The 22,071-nt window shown below is 45.8% G+C and overlaps 1 protein-coding gene across 1 annotated transcript in view; it reads right to left on the reverse strand.

The window, feature by feature from the left end:
- Window positions 1-2,535: 2,535 nt before the first annotated feature.
- Window positions 2,536-22,071, reverse strand: part of BRINP1 (BMP/retinoic acid inducible neural specific 1) — a 122,160-nt gene continuing 102,624 nt past the window's right edge. Inside the window, exon 7 of the mRNA XM_028107894.2 lies at window positions 2,536-3,676. Within this exon, the coding sequence (XP_027963695.1) occupies window positions 2,536-3,676 (1,141 nt within the window). The remainder of the gene's footprint in view (window positions 3,677-22,071) is intronic.

Below are 22,071 nucleotides of genomic sequence, written 5' to 3' on the forward strand. Positions count from 1 at the left end.
GTTAAAATCCTCACTGCTCTTGGTAGGCTTACCATTTAAAGTCACAATTTTAAAGCTTTAACTGACCCTCAAATATACCACGCACATTTATACCTTTGTGGTTTTGCATTTTCTATTCCTTTGGCCCTTCTGCTTCTTGCTATTTGCCCAACTGATTCACTTCGACACTCAGAATAAACATGCCCATATAAAGCTTTGGCCAACCCCATTAACAGAGAAAATAACTTCTCCAGGGCTCCCCTCTGTGTGCCTGACCCCATGATAGCACTCATCATGGTGTACTGTAATTATTGTTTATTTTTTCAATTTGGTTCATATGTCTGTATTTTCATTAATTTGTGAGTGGCACAAAAGTATAGACCATGTCCTTACAAATTTTTGTTTCTCTGACATGCCCCATTCATCTAATAGGCATTGAAGAGATGTTTGATGATTTGCTGACCTTCTGCAAAATCTTGTGCTTGATGAATAGCTGCTATGTGATCTCTGGCATGAAAGGATTTCCGGTCTAAATGAACACTGAATCCTCAAAAGCTGAGGACCAAAAAACTATGTTCATGTGAAATGCAAGTTAGTGTTAAAGTTGGTATCAGAATGTATCCTAATTCGTGCTAAAAATTGGAACATTAAAGTTGGAATTTACCGCTACAGAAGAAAAAAAAAGACTTATTCTTCCACCTCACCCCCAACACATGCACACATCCATAAACACACACTAGGTAATTCTTTACTTCTCTACTTCTAAACTAGATTAGGGATGGTGTTCTCTTTGAGTCATATTATCACAGACTCTGGCAACCCCTGAGATAGGACTTTGTATTGTATCCAGGATGGCATTAACTTGAGAGAGAAATGCACATTCCAGAACTGGGACCAGTGAATGGAAGGTATGCAAAAGCTGGCCAAGGAATAGAAGAACTATCTAATAACCAGATCTGTTTTATAACACAAAATGGAATGAACATTGTTGTTCCCTTTCAGCAAAAGAGGAATTCAAGGAACGTGGAAGACTGAGCTAATTAGCTTCCTGTCGCTGGAATGGTCAAGCCGGTAAATAGCGGTTGATCTCCCTAAGATGGTAAGGAGATTTGCACTGGGCATAAGTTTAGACCAGAGGAATTCCATTTCCTCTTCTGACCCTGAAATTTGTAATCCTGTTTCTCTGACTATAGAAATGAAGATTTGGATGTTCAGAAGCACCTCACCTCTAGCAAGTACCACCTCACCAAAAAGATAAACGTAGAGATCCTGAAGCCTAAGAAGTGGTATCTGCCCAAATCCTCTACAGGAGTTCTCTGAAATGAGTTTTCTTTCTTGAGTTTCTCCTTTCAATTTAACTACCAAGTCCCAAAACAAGGCCTCTCACGTTCATAGATGCCAAAGAAACGGCAGGGTTATAATTTGTGTGTGTGTGTGCATATGTGTGTGTGCGTGTGTGTGTGCGTGTGTGTGTGTGTTCTCAGTGAATCAAAGGATCATTTTTTTCCCATACTTACTTGCAGAAGTCTGCCTGGCAGAGCAATGCAATGTTAGAACTTACCCCATTTTAGTTTATTGTGGTTAATGATTTTTATTTAAACAAAATTATAATATGCAAAGCACTTCTAGGAAATCTGAGACCATGTCTTTTTGGAGAAAGTAGGTGAAAGGGGTTTTTCAAATAAAAGAGAAAAAGCTATCAAAACAACCTGAGACTAAAAAATATTTCATCCCTTGGCAGTGTAGCTGGAGGAGAAACCACAAAGTGGCCAGTGTGTTTGAGAAGAAGGAGCACTGCCAAGAGGGTCAGAAGGCAGAGTTCAAATCCTTATTCAGGTAGTAACTATATGTGGCCACGGGCATGCCATTTTCTCTCCATGCCTATTTCACAAACTAAATCAAGGAGTGTGACAGCTGATATCTGAGGGTCCTTATTGTTTTAACACCCTGTGATGATGTATCTGTGTCTCCCCCTCGAGCCTCCCTACTGTCCAGCTTCAACTAGCTTCAGTTTATTCAGAACGGGTAAGACAGCATGGTCATTGCATCCCCGCCCCTGTGCAAGAATGAGTCAAAAGAACCACAAGGAATTAGGCATAAAGAGGGAAGAAATCATAACCCAAGAAATATCTTTATCTATGTCCATTTCCTCCCACAAGGAAAAATGGCAGTGTCGGTTGTACATTACATATATCTCTCTTTCTTTTTAGTGTTTAATCTTAGCACCTGCACAGCAGAGATCTTGGCAATTCATTGCATATGCTCTCCTCTTCTCCTCCCACAATACAGCACCTGAGGCCTAAGAAGAAACCCCTCCAAGCTCCTCCAAAGGCTGAGACCCTTCTTCATGACAGATTATAGAAATAACAAACATGCCCAACGGTTTTATACAGTTGCTAGAACGTTTTCGTTTCCAACGAATGAAGACTCTTCCTCCTTTTCTTTGAATATTAATTACATTTTACAAATTTGTGTTTTGTTTTGTTCTGTTTTGCTTTGCTTTGTTCTGTTATGTTTGTACAACAAAAGGGAAAGCCCATGGCGAGGAGCCCCAGGTTAACAGAGTTTGGCTGTCATCTGGTCCGACTGTTTGAGGATCTCGGTGTTGTAGAGGTCCAAGGCGTGGTTCACCCGGATGATCTCGCTGTTGGTCAGTTTCAGGCGGTGCTTGAGCATACAGGAGAACAAGTCCAGCTGGGGCTTCCCCGGGGCCACAGGAGGGGCCAGGCGATTAATTCGGTCCCGAATATCCAACAAGAGGAGCATCACGGACGAAGAGGAATAGAACTGGCCACCTTGTGTGTAGGACTGGTTGACCTGCTGCACGGCGCTGCGAAGGAGGTCGGCATTGAACCGCAGGCTGTACCCGAACACCTGCACATCTGAGATCTTGATGTAGAACTGCCTCTTGGAGGGGTCGGACAGGTCCACGGGGCCCTGGCCAGTCTCGTTACGCAGTAGGGTAGGTAGCCGAGTCCGACTACGTAGGTAGATGTGGACCGTCTCGAAAAATGTTTTCCACCGATTGCCCAGCAAGAGAGTCCAGTTGTAGCACTGGCTGTTTTGGAGACGAACCTTCTCCCAACGTGGGTAGCCAAACTCCCCGAAGGGCATGTTCCAGCCCTCCGAGTGGCTCCCGCTGAAGGGGTTGACATAGACAAAGAACATAGGGTCCAGGCTGCTGTTGCGCATCTGGCAGATGCGCATGGACATGCCGATCACCATGTGGATGAAGTCCATGCGGTTCTTGTTGCTCTTGAGTGTGAGGGACATGCGCTTGCGCCACCGGGGATCGAAGAAGGTGTCGAGGCGGATCTCGTTGCTGATGAAGGTGGTGTGGACGTAGAGGCGCGAGTCCATCTTTTGCAACAGGTACTTGAGCTCCAGGTCCTGGAAGTCCAGGTCGGTCTCGAAGCTGATGAACTGCTCACTTCGCTCTGAGTCCACGTTCTGTGGTTCACAGCGGCCTCGGTACAGCTTGTAGCCCTTGTTGCAGGAGCCACAGAGCGAGATGTTGGCCAGGCTGCACATGGCGCAGCTGTTGTTCCCCCCTATGATGCAGGGGATGGGGCGCTGGCACAGCGTGGTGCTACCGTGGCACACGCAGCTCCTCTGGCTCTCCAGGAAGGTTCCCCAAAACCCGTTCTCATTGCAGTAGAGAAGCGACTGGACCCTTGCAAGCCACTGCTGAATTGTCCTGGGGAGAGAAGGAAAACGGACACTGTTAGCCACCAGGGCTGGGCTGCTTAGGGCGACCTAACCCATCATGCAAAGTGCAGCTGCCCAGGGCCTGAAAGGCCTGGGTAGGACAGTAACAGTGAGGGCACTGGACAGAAGTGATAAGAACTACGCTGTCGTTCCTTGTCATGCCACAGACCAGCTATAGGACACTGTATGCCCTTCTAGCATTCAGTGCCCACACCTGTAAAGGGAAGAGGTTGGAGTAAGTGTTCTCTGGGGTCCTTCCAGCTCCAGGATTCCCTTATACAGTAGTCCCAAAGGAGTTTGATCCAGGAAATTAGAGTGTCCAAACTCAAAACACCCCTGCCAGATCGCAGCAGACTTTGGAAATCAGCCACAGAGAAGAACTTAGGGGTTCATATGTTTAACCTGCATCACATGTTTCAACCCTCTTCCCAGATTTCCTCCCACGAGGTTATATAACCTCCAACAACTTTGAACAAAAACAAATGATAGTTTATATTACTCTAAAGATCACCTAGTGCTTCCATATTGAAGATCTTACCTGATCCTCACATGTAAGAAAGATGTTATTGCCCCCATTTCCCCCGAGCTCCACACTCTCAATTCAGTGGAACTTGCCTCACAACACGGATCTCTAGGTCCCCACCCTCCCGCCCCCTCAACACTTTTATAAACGCTACCCGAGCCCGCCCCTGGGGTTCCAGCCACCGAAACATTCCAAAGAAGATAGATATTAGATCAGATAAGAAGCAGCAGAAGAACAGGTAAAAATACGGAAGGCAGTCATCTTAGTAGCCTCTCATCTTTCCTCATTTCTGTGTGAGTCATCTCTTGGCTGTCTTCCATGCTATGAAGAATCCCTCACATGCGTCTGGCACTTTTTACCCTGCCCAGGGCACATCTGCTCCCATTTTCTCACTGGAGCCTCACAACAACACCCCGAAAATAGCTTGGGACCTGAGGTCAGTCAGAGACTGCTTCAAGTCCCGGCTCCTCCAACCTAGGAGCTGAGGCAGCGCCCGGCATTTCTTTTCGTCCACCTTCCTAATCGTCACTACTAGACAGGGCTGTGGTGAGGACTGCATGAATTTTTCTGTGAAGGCTTCTCCCCAAACCTGCTTGGTATTAAGGACCCGATAAAAGTTAGTTCTCATTATTCCTGCAGAGGGACTCTCAGCTCCATTTTATGGACATGGCAAGGGAAGCTCAGAGGTGAGATGAAGGACTCAAAGCCATACAGTGAGTGAGTGGAGAAGTCTCCTGGCTCATCGCTGTTGGTTTTTTTTTTTTAAACCCATGTCAAGCAAGAGTCAAGAAAGGCTTTCTTAAGGCCACAACGTGTTGATGACAACAGTGATGGTGGTGATGGCAGTGGCTTATGATCCCCGTTTTAGGAACCTGGCAAGACAAGCCCTCTGCATCGTACTGCCTGGGGCAGGAGGTCAGCAATCCTTCAACCATATCCCTTGCACCCGCTGAGCCCGAGCACCGCGACAGGGGGCAGGAGAGCCTGATCCTGAAGAGCAGGTGCATTGGCCCAAGCAGAACTGAGTTCAAAGCTCAGTCCTGTAACCGGGAACTAGTCACTTTGCGTCTCTGAGCCTCAGTATCCGCATCTGAAATGAGCATGATAAAGCCCATCTTCGGCAGCAGGGGGGAGAGGACCGCGTGAGATGATATATTTAAAGCATTTAGCACAGAGCCTGGGGTAGCTCAATTATTAAACAGGTAATAACAATAAGCACTCTTATCCCAGAGACTAAGCTATTCCTTTGAAGGTACTGAGACACTTTCAAGGATGTCACTATCTCCCTGGAGTTCGAGGGAAACCATTTTGTTCTATGGGACGTTTGAAAATGGATAGCGTTGACACGGCTTCCCAGAATGCTCTGCTTTGAACGAGTGGCTTATCAGCTGAGAGAAAATGGAGGAATAATTAGCGTGCTCCTTGAAGCTGCTCTGCCTTTTAAATCCAAGGAACCACCCACCTCTGGCGATGAAACCTCCCTCGCAACGCTCCCAACACGGTCGGAAGACACCTGCTCTCCCCGTCGGTTTCCCCTCCAGGCTGGAAGGCCTGAGAGGGGGAGACCCGTCCTCCCCTGAGCGGCTCGCCCCCAGCACGGCTCTCTCACTCTCTGCGGCATGAATGAATGCTTGCTGAATGAATGAACCACAAAATTAATATTTTCCTTGTATTTTTCATGAAAACAACAACAACAGCAACAAACCCCGCCGTCTCTTCTCTCCCCTCTGGGCTGCAGTATTCGTTCTCAACACCATCCACCCACACGGCTCCCGGCCTCCCCAGCCTCTGCTTCTCGAGACCAATCCTATTACAGCCTGGAGAACAGAAGCAGGCCCAGCCTTCAGGAAACGGAGCTGGAATAATAATGAGCCCTGTGGCTCCCACCTCCCCAACCAGAACATTGACTGAATATTGGCTATGAGTCATCTGATATTTTTGTGAGCTGCAGGGGCCCGCCACACGTCTCTGATTGCACGGTTCCATCTGACGAGAGCGTCATTCCAAAATGCCTCTTTCAAATGGCCCACACTTGCCCCTGTCACTCCCTCTCCAAGTGACAGGACAGTACCCCATTTAGAGCTCCTCTGTTCCCATCTGCGAGGCATTCTATAACCCCGTCGAGCGCCCTCTTTCTCGTGTCTCATCATTGGGCCCCTTTGTCAGCACTGCAGCCCCCACTCCTTGAATCAATGCCTCATTGTGGCTGAGCCCTCAGAATCCTTGGTTGGGGGAAAGAAAAAGATGAAAGTCCCCGGTGATGCTGCCACAAGCGAAGGGGCTAGCGGCGAATTAGGATTCCAGCCCTGTCGAGCAGGAGGGATTGGGGACAGAGGCCCTCTGAGGCGCATCAGTGAGCTGCGTGGCACCTGCATCTCCTGACCTCAGAATAATCATGAGGTTGTGGGCTGTATCAAAGAAGGCATTAATGATAGAGCCAGAGGACTTAGAACGAGGCCGCGTGCAGGGGGGAGGGGGCAGGGGGCGCGAGGCCCGGAGCAGGAGGAAAGGGAACAAGGAGGAGGGAGGGGGAGCACGGGGAAGGGTGACAAGAAGAGAACCGGCCTCGGCGTTGGAGACCACAGGGGCGACCGTGGAGCCCGGCCTAGATGGGCAGACAGGGCAGCGGCAGGAGCGGGTGCCTGGAGAGGGAGGGGAGGAGGGAATGAAATCAGAGTGGGCAGCGCAGAAATGCAGAAGCTCAGCCAAGCCTTCATTTCTCCTAACTCACAGGCTCAGGGAACATGGACGCTGGACGGGCCACCCGAGGGCAATTCGGCCTCTGCTGAGAAGCAGGGACTGGGTGTCCGAGATGGGGGGCAATGTCACTAGCGGGAGCCCCTGTTCCCAAGCTCCACTGTCTCCTGCTTTTCAATACTTCCTTTTGTGGAGAAGAGCAACACCAGAAAGACAAGCTCATTCCAGTGTTTTTGTGGGTTTGTTCTTGACACAAGCGACTTCCAATAATGAGGACTCTGCCTCACCCAGACCGACCTCCTACACTTTGTCCCTCTTCCAGCCAGTGCGTTGGGTAGTGATCACGGATATTCAGAAATGTGGCGATGCTCCACCGTGCAAAGCACCCGAAACCGGCCAAGGGACTGGGCAGCTTACAACTCTGGAGCCCTCACTCTCTCGCAGGCCTTGTGCGGGAGGCTCTGCCGAGCAGCCTGTAGGAGCAGCTGAGTCACAGACCAAGACACTGAGCCCTTGAGGAGTGAGATCCACGGAGTCGCTCCATGTTCCCGTTCTGCGCTCTCTAACCCCAGCGCTGCCACGCTTTGTGCTGTGAACCGTAATGTGAAATTACAACGATGTGGCAAAAAGGACACAGGCCACGAGCAGAGAAGTAAACTGAAATCATGGAAAAATACTGAAAGTTGGAGTGTGTGAAGGGTCTATTATCACATTCCTCGCTTCCTCTGGACCTGCCAGGATCCCTCTCCTCCATTCACAGATAATTGGAGCTCACCGACAAGTGTTCGGGGAGAGGCTGGGGACCAGGGGTAGGAGGGACTGTGATCTATAAATACCATTTCCCAGGCTAGCTGGTGACAGCCTGCCTCAACCCTGGCAACAGAGGAGCGGCTTAATAGGCCGGCTCCAGAGGGGAGGGTCTCACAAAGGGCTGACACAGTCCCACTGCAAGGCAGTCAGTGCGAGGCAGTGAGGACCAAGTTTTAAAATGTTTTCCTCTGTCCCTGGGGATCCGGAGCCTCTTCCGTTTGCAGCCAAAGATGAACTCCAATACATCTAAATCAGCATCTTTCTGTTGGATGTGATTTCAATTCATTCTGACCGGGGAGGGGGGGGGGCGGCGGGGAGGAGGGAGGGGTGTGGAGGGGAGGGAGGAGAAGAGGAAGGAGGTGAGGGCAGCAAGCAGCATTTTTATTTTTTAAAGCTGGAAAACCCTGGAACCTGATTGGGAGGCTTCCTCCGAGGGCCACATGCAGCAGGGTGGACCACAGAAGCAGAAAACCTTCCTGAAGAAGACTGGGAAATGTTCAGCTCATCCCCCTCATGTTTAGACCTTAACATTGAGACTTTGGGGACTAGGTGAAGGATCAGTGTTTCCTGAGAGCTTTCTACATTGTGGCTGTTATCCTCCTATGCTCATATCAACCCCCTGAGATAGGACGCCTTTGCGATTTTCATTCTACTGAGAGGACATTGAAGGCCAGAGAGGGACTGTGACTTTCCCATGGTCACACAGCACGGACGTAGCAGATCAGAGCTCAGGATGTCTGGATCCAAACCCAGTGTTCCCTCCAGTCCCTGGTGTACTTTCCTTACCCTCTATAACCCAGGCTGGAGGAGAGGCTAGGCTCCGGGCCATGCTCCCCCGCAGGCCTCTGTCTTTGCCTCAGCCAGGATTTTCTGGCGACCTGACAGGTTTTCCAGTGACACAGCTGGAGTTGCTCGTCATTTGGAGGACAGAGGCTCTGCCACCCAGGGCTTTCCATCAGAGCCTTCAAAGACACACACCTCCCTTTCAGAACCCACCCGGGTGGGGAGCCCAGGCTGGGATTCCTAATTCAAGCAAACTCCCCGCTGATTTTAATTGGAGGTTTTGCCTAAGACAGGAATGCAGTGCCGGGCCAGTGGCATTTTAGGGACGATCACACAAATGGAGTGCCAAGGAGATCGGGGGCAGGGGGGGGTGGAGAACAGATCTAGGCTAAAATAGAAAACTATAATCCATAACTCCCATTTGCCTACCAGGAGTGTTATTTAAAAGGGGAGAGGAAATGAAAAGAAAATGAAATTGGAGCTCTGAATTATTCTTTTATTTATGCCCTGTGCTTCTTCCTTGGCATTTCTTTGACACTGTAATGGGTGTCTGAGTAATTCCATGATACTCCACAAAATGTACACTCTCTCTGTAGACCGTAGACTAGACTGAGAAGGCAAACAGTTGTTTCGAGGCTTCTGATGATGCACTGTTTTTGGTTGTGTTGTGCATGACTATGCATGTGTGCACTTGCATGCGTGTGCACGTGTGTGTGTGTGTGTGTGTGTGTATGTTAAAGGCAAGGTGCTGATAAAAATGAATATATCAATGGTGTCAAACTGTTCAGGGCTCAACTGTAGGAAACCTTGGTTGATGGATGTGCTAATGTGAATTATACTGGCCATCAGATCTACTCTGTGTTCCTCATTTTCCCTGGATAAATATTTAGCTTTTAAGCATTCCCCGCGTTGAGTTTCTATCATTGCCTTAATAACCTGTTTTCCCTGCTTGTCTGGGTTCTTCACATGACATCAGAGCCTCATGGAGTGAATGGCTCATAGCCATAAGGAAGGAAAGACCAAAAGAAGAATTTTGTAGTCCCTTGCCAGGATGAAGATGCCTTCTAGTTTGGAATCATGGTAGAAGTAATAGGTCTGATTTGCAGAGGACAGAGGTGGAGGGTAGAAGGAGGAATGGGGAGAACAGCCACGTAAAAATCCGATGAAGTCTTTAAAATCAGGTTGTCAGGAGCTTAATTGGAGAGGATCATGAGACAATTTTTGCAATTACACAGTTCTGTGTCTGGAAGGAGGGGACAGGTACCATCAGCTGCATATTCAAATTCAGCATCTTGCTTTGGGGCATGGATGTGCTGGAGACAAGTGAAGGAAGGGCCTGGAAGCCTGTTTGGGGCTGCCAGAAAGGCCGAAAGCACAGGCAGCTCCCAGGTGGAGGGCTGCAAGAGCGGTTTATTGTTCCTGGCAATAGTCAGGCAGAAGAATGAGAGGCTAAGTCCCAAAGGCTAGAAAGTAAAAAGGGGCTAATTGGGTCTAATGGACTTAAGTCCAATCACGAAGTACCATACTGGTCATCTCTGTCAGTGAGTGGGGCAAGGAGCTGGAGAGATCACAGGTGTGGGAGTCAGCTAGTTAAAGAAATCCCAGACCCCACTCTACCACTGTTTGCTGTTGGATAGTTGACCTTGCCATGTGACCTTGGATAAGTCACTTGACCTCTTTGATTCTCAGTTTCCTTATCCGTCAAATGGGGAAGGTAACATCCACTGTACGGTTTGTCTTCAGAACTAGAATCAGTAACGCAAAGCTCCCAGGAGGTTTGCACTGCAAGACCGTTATGACTGACCCTTAACTGTTATTGTTCCTGAGGGCAAAGAACAACTCACTGCGTTTTATAAATGCTCCAGGTAAAAATATTCCTCTCAGTTACTAGAACAGCTCAGTTGATTACAGCTTAATACCCTCGTCTCTCTGGTTACTCACCCTCCACAGTCCTAATGAATGCTGTCACCGTGATGCTTGAAGAAAAGGCAAGACATGGGGTTTGGAGTCAGGCAAGATTGGGTAGTGAAGCATAGCTCCGCTACTCATTATTTAACCTTCAGCTAATTGTTTGTCCTTCCAAAGTTTCTCTTTTCTCAACTACAGAATGGAGTAATAATACAGTACTTTTGAGAATCAGGTAAGATATGTTTATAAAGCCTCCAGCACATAGTAGGTGCAAACTGTGTCTCCTGAAAACAAACTATTGTGTTTCTCTGGCTCGCACAGAAAATGGTCCCTTTGAAATAAGTAATTATGGGGCACCTGGGTGGCTGTCGTTAAGCGTTTGCCTTCAGCTCATGTCATGATCCCAGGGTCCTGGGATCGAGCCCCGCATCGGGCTCCCTGCTCCGCGGGAAGCCTGCTTCTCCCTCTCCCACTCCCCCTGCTTGTGTTCCTGCTCTCGCTGTGTCTCTCTCTGTCAAATAAATAAGTAAAATCTTAAAAAAAAAAGAAATAAGTAATTATAGATTATAAATCCAGGGACAGAATTCAATAAATGTCACTGGGTCAGTTGAATACTGACATAAAAACAGCAACAAGAACAAAACCTCTTCTTGACACTTAATCTCTTATGTATCCCCAAATCATAAACAGATGAATTACAGATCTAAATGAGAAAAGTCAAATAATAATAACAAAACTACCAACATCAACCAGCTTCGTTAGAAGAACACATACGGGGACATTATGATGATATTGGAGGAAACAGATTTTTTTAAAGCAGCTCATCATAAAGGAAAAAAATGATTAATAGGGATATATTAAGATAAAATACATCCATCAAAAGATACCAGTCAAAGAATAAAAAGACAACCCTTCGTTAGAGAGTATATTTGCAATACCTCTGGTCAAAGACTGTATTTATAATGTATAAGTAACTCCTACACTGGTTGGATGCTGGGCTCGTCAGGGGGCATCTTATGCTGCTCTTTAAATCAGAGTAGATGCAATTATTACAATTTTTATTTTTCTTGACAATGTACTCATTAAACTATTTAATACATGTGATTTGTCCCAGAAAGAAAGAAAGAAAGAAAGAAAGAAAGAAAGAAAGAAAGAAAGAAAGAAAGAAAGAAAAGAACTACAAAGCAGTAAGAAGAAATCTGATACTCAAAAGGCAGAATAGGCAAACGATATGAACAGGCACTTCATAAAAGAGGATACTCAAAAGACCAATAAGTACATGAAACTCGAAACTCCACTTCATTAGTCCTCAGGACAATGCCAATTAAAACTCCAATGGGATACACACTTCGGCAGGATGGCTAAAAGAATAAAAAAAATGCAAATCAAAAAAGATGGGGACCGCTAAGTATGAGGGAAAGGATGTGGAGCAAGGGAGACTCTGCCGTGTTACTGGCAGGAGAGAAAATTGGTTCAGCGAATTCGAAAAACTGAAAGTATCTACTCAAGTAGATATTCGGTATAAAAAGAAGCAAAACTGAGCTGCAGTGCGTGTAGCGGTGAGAAGTAGCTCCCACAGGGAGCAGGCAGGGAGTGCCCAGAGGAGGACACAGGTGAGGCTCTGCAGTGCTCATAATGGGTGCTTTTTATTTTTTATCTGGGTGCTGCCGGTGACGTGCGTGAACTCATCTCGTGAAAATTCATCTAGCCATACACTGATGATATTTTTAACTTCCTACAGGTCTGTACTACTTTACTAAAGCATTGATTTAAAAAACTGTCCTTTAAAACAACCAGAATTATACTATGAAGGCAGTATCCCTTTGCATTTTTATGTCTCTTTTAAACTTTCTAAAACTCTTCTGTTTGGTGCTCTAATTTGATCTTTACAGCTCTTCCGTGCCGTGGGTGGCGTTGAGAGGGGGTCGTGCATCTCATTTTAATGAGAGAACAGCTCGGCTCAGGGAAGGGACGTGACTTGCTGCAGGTCACCAGTGAGTCGTCACATCACTGGGATTCTAACTCGCCCATTGTGAGCTTGCTGGCCAACTCGGAGGGCGGACGTGGGGAGGTGAATTGGAAGTGGCTCTGAAGGGGGATAAGAAAGAGCCATCCACAGATACTGTAAGAACTTAGTTCTATTTCTGACTCAGTCCTCTGAGCCTCTAGATTCTATTCCAAACAGGAAGCCACTTCTGAGCCCCAGAGAAGAAAAAAAAAGAAAAAGAAAAAGAAAAAAATCTAAACTAAAAACAACAGAAAGGGTCTGAAGATGCTTATTTTCTTGCCTTACGTCAGCTGAGTGAGTCAACTGCCCTACTTGCTACAAATGCAGAATGACAAACAGGGATGCGAGTGGAGATCTGCCTCGTAGTGTTGGTTAGAACGAACCCTGCCCATCATTCACGGTGAAACCCAGCTGGCGGCATGCATCTTCCGGCCCCTCACCCAGACCCTACACCCTTGGGTTGCTGTGGGGTTCTGCCTCACAGACTGCCTTCTTTTTACCCCCATAAATAGAAAAGAAATGCCAAAGACATTCTTAGTTAAAAGTTTCATTGCCCCATGGTTGTGAGGGGACTTGCAGGCTTCTGTGACTGACAGCTGTCCTGAGCCAGCCCGGGGTTATCTGTGGGCTTGTACCTCTTTTGTAACAGAACAGTTTAATACACACTCAGAATAGGTTTTTGTCACCAAATTGCTACCCTCCCCCCACAAACACATACACACACACACACACACACAAATGAATAGGTCAGGGACTATCAAAAGTAGCAATTTACTCCAGGCAGAGCTGTCTGTGCGTTTAGAGTGACAGATTTTCAGAATCCCGGAGCTGAATGATGCTTAGACCAGAACGAGTCCATGGGAAACAGAGCCCAGACAGGTTATGTGCCTTGCTTGAAGTCACATAAGAAGTACCTGGATGCTCAGAGCCAGAATCGTCCCCCTGAGGAAGAACCTCATACACTGCAGAAAGGTACCATTATACCTGGGGCGAATATGCATAGGGGAAAAGGAAATATTCACACTTCTCAAAGATTACTGAACACTGGATCTGAATGGTTACTAATTCCCGGAGACAAAAATGTCAGTGTGGTCCACTAGTCAGAATAAGTGTTTATGGAGGTCAGGTAATCAATGGAGTTTTAGCTCGGTCTGTCTCACAGTAGGTCCAGGGGTTATTTCCCATAGTTATTTTCCTGATTCTAGGACACATACCCGGAATTATTCCATAACTGAAATACTCAGCAACTGGCAGAACCCTCTTCCTTCCCACTTCCAATACCCACACTACACATTGCCCAAATAATGAAATATTATGGAACATTCTCTCCCTTGAACCAGCTTCCAAGAAAATAAAACAACAATAGCAAAATATGCACCTTAGCTGAAACATGTAGCAAGCGGTCAGAACCTTAAGATAAATACACTAAACAATCTTGATTGACAAAGGTTCCAAAGGGCAATTTTGTATTACAAAATGTTTCTTCACAAGGTCTCCGAAGAGCGCCCCTCTCCTTTCTACTAAAATGTTATTACACGGCAAAAAAAAAAATAAATAAATAAACAAAACCCACGATGTATGCCAGGTGGCTCACAGATCCTCTCAGAGACAGATCTATATTCCCTTCCCTTGAAATCTGGGCAGATTCTACCACTTTTTTGACCAACCCAAGAAGGCAGAAGCAATTCACCCAGTTTATAGACTCTGATCTCAAGAGACTTGCAGCTTCTACTTCCTGTTCTTGGAGAACTCCCTCTTGGAGCTGAGACCACTTACAAGCGATCGGACCACCCCACTGCCACAATCACATGGAGAAACCCTGGGGAGGGAGAGGTGTGCAGCCGAATCCAGCCTCTGGCCATCTCTTCCAAGGCACCAGACACGGGAGTGAAGCTTTCTTGGAACCTCCAGCCCAACCCAGCTGCCAGCTGAATACCAATGACTGACTTCAAGTCAACTCCGTGTGAACAGAAGAATTGCTCAGCCAGTTCCGGGCACAAATTGCTGACCCGTAGATCATGAGCATAATATGACGACTGGTGCTTTAAGCCTCTAAGTTTGGGTCGACTTATTACATAGGCGATAGATATTCCAACTACTCTAAACCATGAGCCCCAAAGAGAAGTGAGGCTATCTCTTCCCCATTCCGTTACTACCAGCCTATGTTACTGTACTAGGCAGTATTCTAAATATGTTCCCTCGTTCCCCAAGATTCCAGGCACTAATCCTCAGGACCTGTGAAAATAATAGGGTACCTCTCCCATGACTGTGTTCCGCTAATGGGCACAGTTGACCTAAAAAAGAGGTAGGTTATCTAGGTGTGCCTCATCTCATCAGGCGTGCCCCTTTACAAGCAGAAAGCTTTCTGTGGTTGTTAGCAGAACGAGAGCTCGGAGATCTGAAGCATAAGAAGGATCCGGGGCACCTTCGTTCCTTTGAAGATGGGGGAATCCACATGCAGGGAGCTAAGAGTAAACCCTGACCAACAACCAGCAAGGAAATGGTGATCTCAGTCCTCCAACCACAATGAAGTGCATTCTGCCCACAACCTGAATGAGCTGGGAAGTGGGTTCTGCCCCAGAACCTCCCCATCTTTATTTCTGCCTGTGAGGTATGGGCAAGAGATCCAGCTATACCACACCCAGACTCCTGACCCAAGGAAACTGTGACATAATAAACATGTGTTGCTTTAAGCCTCCAAATTTGTGGTACTTTTTTACAAAGCAATACCAAACTAATACGGGCTTCTCTGGCCAACACACTTCTCTGCTTGGTTTCATTTTACTCTCTAATAAATGGCAGCAAGAAATCAGCTGATCATGTAGATTCCCTGATGGCGATGACATTTTATGATGGCATAATTTTAGGTCATTTACCTTCCTGAGCCTCAGATTCCTAGGGTAAAACACCCCTGGTCTTGTCTACCAGCCCACCACTACCCTTCACATAGTTCCCAGCACCTAGTCGGCACTCACTAAATATTTGTTAAATGAAGGAATGAATGGATGAATAAATGAAGATTCAGTACAAAGATTAATGTAAATATTCTTTGCCAAGAACAAAGAACTGTGCCAAAGATGACAACAGAAGGAGTATTATTGCAGGACATTTGGCCAGTCATGACTTTCTGTGAGCCTCAGTTTTCTTACCTGCAAATGGGGAGACTAATCCTTGCTGTAGCTCCCAGACAGGTTATTATGTATAAGGATCAAACCACATCATTGACAAGAAAGTCCTCTGCAAAGTAAGATAACCTGTACTTAAGGTATCTGTCTTAGTTTACTTTGAAAGGTTAGGAATGTCCCTAAGCCTAATGGGATAAATTTATTCTCTAATTATACCAGAAACTGAGTACCTTCCTGCTGTTACTTTGGCTTCTTCTGGCTAGCAGTCACACCACCTCTCAGCAGGAGTGGTGCCTACTGAGATGCAAAGCCATTAGCATCTGCTTCAACAGGTGTCAGGAACTCAAGTCAAAGAAGACAAGCTGAAGGTTGAGGATCTGTTGACAGGAGGGATGCCTGTGGCACCACACCAGAATAATCTGGGTCATTGCCTCTTAATCTGGTGTAAAGCACTCTTTTCTAAGGCTATGTACTGAGGGATGCAATCTCTTGAGAAACTTCAAGAAGAAAGAGTTCTGTGGCCAAATAAGTTTGAGAAACTTATGCCTATGACCTCATCTCTATTTAGGGTTTTTTTTTTTTAATTCAACATTTTCTAAACTTTTTCAATCAAAGACATCACTTCATTCCCCACCCCACCCCCCACCCCCACACACATCACAATATCCTATAGGATTCACTTAGGGGAATTCATTCTTGCTTAGTTTCTACTAGTGAGGGGACAATGTATTTACGGCAGTGAGGGGAATATTCCAAGCCAAGGTTAGTGTAGTCCCCAGACCAGCAACATCAGTATCATCTGGGACCTAGGAACCATCCCAGACCTACTGAATCAGAAACCCTGGGGATGGGGCCCAGCAATCTATTTTTCAAAAAACCCTCTAGGTGATCAGGATGCCCACTCCAGCTTGAAAGCCACTGCTGTGATCCACAGATCGGTGGTAAAGCTCATGTCAACACAGGGAAGAAATAGTGAATCCTTTTACACCTGGGAGAGAAAGTCCATTGATTCTCTAGCTCATATTTCAAATGGCTAGCAGAGAACATTTACTAAACCAGAACATTCCTTCTAATTTTTTTTTCTCTCCCAATAGCTACTCATCAGCTAAATGATAATATACAAATTCCATAGTTAGTATTCAATTCCTCCATAGTTTCATCTCAACATACAGGTCTAATCTTAATAACAACTAGGACAAATATACTAAGAGTTAATGTTAATTGACCACCTATATATGCTAAGAACACTGCATATATACCTTGGGTAATCTTTACAGTAACTTGGTGGGGAACGTTCTGTTATTATCCTCATTTTACAGATGATGGCGCTTAGGACCAGAAGACACTGAGCACACAGCTCACCCCCAGGATTTAACATCAGACTGTCTGGTTCCAAAGCCCGTGCACTCATGTTCTTTCTTCTTCTGCACTGTTTTCTGATTTCCCCACTCTGGATGAAATTAATCTTATAGTCAATTCTTGATATGTTGTTTTTTGGAATAGAAAACCATTCTCTCCACCCCAAGTGCAAAGCATCATCATCCTGCATGCAACTTCCATCTCAAAAGCTCCCTCAGTAAACACTGTATCATTGTGGGCCGGGCAACTTTATCTGTCACTGGGAGCTGGGGTGGAGACGTTGGTCACTGCCCTCATGCAATCTGTGGTCAAGACGGGGATGTCTGGGATGAAACACACGGTTGCAAATGGGCCAAGTGTTGGAAGAAACTGCCATGCGGGATGTAGTAAAGACATCCCGTAGGACACTGCAAACTGGTCCAGTGTGTCTGGGCAATCATCCCTAAGAAATGGGGGTTTGATCTGAAAGTTAAAGGATGAATAGATTAATCCAGCCCAAGAAGGCGAGGGGATTCTCCGGTCTTCCCCAATAGGGACGCATTTCTCTCCCTTCTTAGCTCTACTGGTATGCAAATTGTTTTTACAATGGGAACCATAATAGAATCTACTTTATAGGCTTGTTGTAAGGATGCAATGAGTAAATAAACGTAAGGCGCTTAAAACCGTGCCTGGTATGTATGTTAACTATTATTATCATTATTTTTTTTTCTTACTGTATGACCTTGAGCAAGTTGTTCCACTAACGGTGGCAAGTTAGTAGGAGTAAGAGCTTCTGTCTCAGGACAAACTCGTGTAATTGACCTCCACACGAGTGACTCGCCACACAGCTGAATAAATAAACGTGTGATGCTCACTGAATACCCACGACTGGTTGGTTATGTGCCGACAAAGCCCACATGCCTCTGTTCCCTCCAAGTAACAAGCACGCTTGTTCTCACATCTGCTTATGCCAGTTGTATTTGCCATGATTAGATCATGGAAGTCTAAGTCAAATAAACCAATTAAATATGAGCTGTCTTTTTCTGTGGAAACTAATTTGAATTTTATGAAAAAATTCTAGAAAGACATTTGCTGGGGAAAAAAAAATGTCATCGATTGAAATAAAGAAGTACCTGAAAATGATTAGGAGGGGACATGAAAATCTACAAATGTTTAGAATGTTTCCTAAGAGTCTTTAAACTGTTGCTCCACTTTGAATAAACAGAAGTTGGAAATGTTATACAATGACGGGTGTGGTTTATGCAAGAAAGCCAGTAAAATGTCAAACAGAATATACCAGCACCCTCAAAAAAGATTCTGGCCCTACTTCAAAAGGCTGGCCAAGGAATATTCATGTATATATTTTAAGTAAAAATAAAATGTGTTTAGATATGTGCGGCATGTATATACATTTTAGGAATCCCTATTTTTAACTTAACTTTTGCAATTAACTGACAAATTTTTGGTCTCTAATTTTGTCTGATAAGAAGCCACGGGCTTTGACAACTTACTATATGCTAAAAGTGGCATACATGTTCTTTTATTGATTTTCCAACATTAGGTATTATTTTTATCTCTACCACACCAATTAGAAAAATGAAGCTCAGATACCTTAATACCGTGCCAAGTTTACATTGTTAGTAAATGTACCTTCTTCTTGGCCTACCAGACTCTAGATCGTGAAGTCTTAGGTATCTTAAATTACGTTGCTTCTCTTCTGTATTGTTACATGTGGTTGGGCTCGTGCTTTGTCTCCTCCAGTGGAAACATCCATTTCTTGGGGGCAGAAACAGTGTCCTCATCACATATCTAGGGTTGACTACCCCTGTGTTCCTGATTACATTAATACTGTATCCGCACATTTCTTTATAAGTTACGAAGAGTTTTCACATATATCCTATAAATTGACTGGGACGTCAGCTCTACAGGGTAGCTATTCTTATTATCCTGAGCCTACAGATGAGGAAACAGAGGGCTCAGGGAGGTTTAGAGATTTGTGGAGATCACACATGTAATAAGTAGCAGAGCAGAGACTGTCTAATAAACTGAACCTGACTTCAATAAAATATAAGGAGTCCTATCCCTCTGCCTCACTGCAGGAGTCTATGGAGATTAAATCCCGAGGTGAGTAAGTATAGGGTTCAGAGAGAAGAATCAAAACCAGTGTGGATAAGGACGGTCATCATAATAGGGCTAACGATTATCTTGGTAGCCAGAATCTTTCCACAGACACCAATTAAGTACCGTGTGGAGCAGGAAATATGTTAAAAGCTGACGTGGGTTCAGAAGCTATGGCCCCAGGGTTGGAGCCTGAGGTAGGCGCCCCCAAGAGATTTTCATCTCAACAATGCATATCACATTGTGCTTGGCGAAGGTCTGGACCGCTGGGTCAAGGCCATGTGACTATGAGAAGTAAAAATAAACCAAAGACCAAGAGTCATCAGAAAATGCCAATAATTATACTGCCCGCCCTCAAGTTAAAGTGCCATGGATCTGCGTTGCCTTGTAATACTCTAACCTCTACAAAAATCAGGTGACAGCATGCAGCAAAGAAACACCAAATCACAGTGACATTAAGTACCTACTCAGGGCTGGGGATTTTTCTTCATCTCATTGAATTTCATAGACTCTGGGACGTGCCTATTTTTGTCCCCCTTTCGTTGCTTCTTTTTTCTCTTTTTCTTCAATAAGGTACATTTCACAAAGTCACACAGGTGGCAAGAGATACTTTCAGGATTTGGATCCAGGTCAGCTGAAGACAATCTCCACCTGCAGTTTCCATCTGACCATACTGCTTGGACTGTCACAGTCTGAGGGCCTCGGTTTTAATCCTGGTGTATTCACGAATTCCCTGAGTGACCTTAGACAAGTCATTTCACCCCTTCTGGCCTCATTTTCTTCACTTATGAATGAGGAAGGCAATCTAACCATACACAGTATATGTGGAAAAAAATCCTTAAATTATTTATATAGCAACAGGACACAATTGTAAAATATTATGTTGCCATGCCTTGGGGACCCCATTCCAAGTAGAAAATAATTTATTTGTCCATTCAGTGAACAATGTTTTTTGAACAGCTACTGTGTGCTGATTCCCATGCTAGGAGACTAGGGTGTTAAAGTGGTCCAAGAACGTGGTTACAGACACTTGCCTGGGGCTGTCGGGCTCATAAGACAGATAGGCGTCAATAAATATATAACCAAAGGTGTCACAGTAAACTGAAGTTTGGGGCTTCATTTGGGAGGTCAGGATGTTAGGAAATCGTATCAAATAGGTCCCAACACTCTTTCAATGCAAGGAACACAGCCCTCGGAGCTGAGATCTGAAAGATATGCAGAAGCTACTGCAGTGGAGGAAAAGGAGAGAACATTCCAGAAAGAGGGAAGAGCCTGTGTGAAGCCCTGTGGAGTGGGAGGAAGCATGCGCATTTAGTGAAATGAAAGATTAGCGGGGTTGCAGCCGTGGCAGCCAAGAAGAGCATGCAACAGAGAGGGAGGAGGTAGGCAGGGGCCAGATTGTGGCAGACATCTAGGTCAGTTTAAGATTTTGCTCCTCCTCCTAAGAGCAGTGATTAGTTTAAGCAGGGATGCAGCGAGACTGAATTTGCTTCTTAAGTAATAATTCTGACTATCTCGTGGAACATAGATTGGAAAGGGGGTACAACAGATTCTGGGAGACACAGTTTAAAGGCCATTGTAGGGGCCTGGGTGGCTCAGTCAGTTAAGTGGCTGCCTTTGGCTCAGGTCATGATCCCAGAGTCCTGGGATCAAGCCCCGCATCGGGCTCCCTGCTCAGTGGGGAGCCTATTTCTCCCTCTCCTTCTGCTGCTCCCCCTGCTTGTGCTTTCTCTCGCTCTCTCTCCTGCCCTCTGTCAAATAAATAAATAAAATCTTTTTTTTTTTTTTTAAAGGCCATTTTAATTTGGGGCAAAAGATCTTAGTTTGAACTACAGGCTACTCATTAAAACTGACTAAGATTTAATTACTGATCTTATATCAATATTTTGGAGTTGAACTGTGATTCTCTCAGTCCCTCTGAGTGCTATTTCTCCTACAGTTAGGCAAGACCTCAAGGTAAAGGAGTCCAGTGTTTTCAAATTGTTTAAGGAAAAAAGATCCCCTTATTTTCCTAAGTGAGTTCGAATTCAGACTTCCCATAAAGAAAATGGATATGGGGGGCCTGGGTGGCTCAGTCGTTAAGCGTCTGCCTTCGGCTCAGGTCATGATCCCAGGGTCCTGGGATCGAGCCCCACGTCAGGGCTCCCTGCTCCGCGGGAAGACTGCTTCTCCCTCTCCCACTCCCGCAGCTTGTGTTCCCTCTCTCGCTGTGTCTCTCTGTCAAATAAGTAAATAAAACCTTAAAAAAAAAAAAAAAGAAAAAGAAAATGGATATAAAGAGCTGCTCTGGTGAAAGGTGAGGTGTCATTGTTCATTGCTCAGCGTGCACCTGCCCCCACAAGGCACACGTTTTGCACCCAGTGTCCTCTGGGGCACCTGCTATAGACCCACTATGGATTTAATGTGGCCCATGCAAGCCCATACAGGGCAGAGCCGAGACCTGAACTCAGGTCCTCTGGTTCAAAGCTGTGTCCTTTTCAAAAGCACACCCTGCCACTAAATAATGATGTTTTGAGGACAAATGCCCTGTTGCTTGTTTCTTTAAGTGCCTTCCAGGGTCTGGTGTCAGGCTGGGAGGCCAGGTGGTCAGTCAACATTTATGGAATTGCACAGAAGCTTGCTGAATTCGGCACTGGCCAAGCTGATTTTCTGCTGCTTTATGCTCTCCCTTCTCCCTTCTTCCCTCCTTTCCTTCCCACCTTCCTCTATGCTCTCCCTTCTCCCTTCTTCCCTCCTTTCCTTCCCACCTTCCTCTTTTTTTTTTCCTTTCCCCCTCCCTCTCTCCATCCCTCTGTCCTCCTTCCCTTCTTTGCAAGGAGAGTGGAGTGATTTCCATCACCATGTGGTTCATAGTCTAGGCAGGGGATATGAACTCCCTGGACCATCATCCTTGGCAATAGGTAGGAGACCCCAGAGGTTACAGGAAAGGACTGCCAGGGTTTGAATCCTGCCTCTTACCTGCAGTGTGATTTCCAGCAAGTCAGTTAACATCTCTGTGTCTTAACTTCCTGGATACTCATAAAACGGGACAATTTGCTGCTGCCTGATAAGGTCGTCTGCTTGGGCTCCAGAGT

This window comes from Eumetopias jubatus, unplaced genomic scaffold (genome assembly GCF_037043125.1).
Source record: "Eumetopias jubatus isolate StellerSeaLion01/CBP00866 unplaced genomic scaffold, mEumJub1_p1.0 scaffold_15, whole genome shotgun sequence".
Taxonomy (NCBI): Eukaryota; Metazoa; Chordata; class Mammalia; order Carnivora; family Otariidae; genus Eumetopias; species Eumetopias jubatus.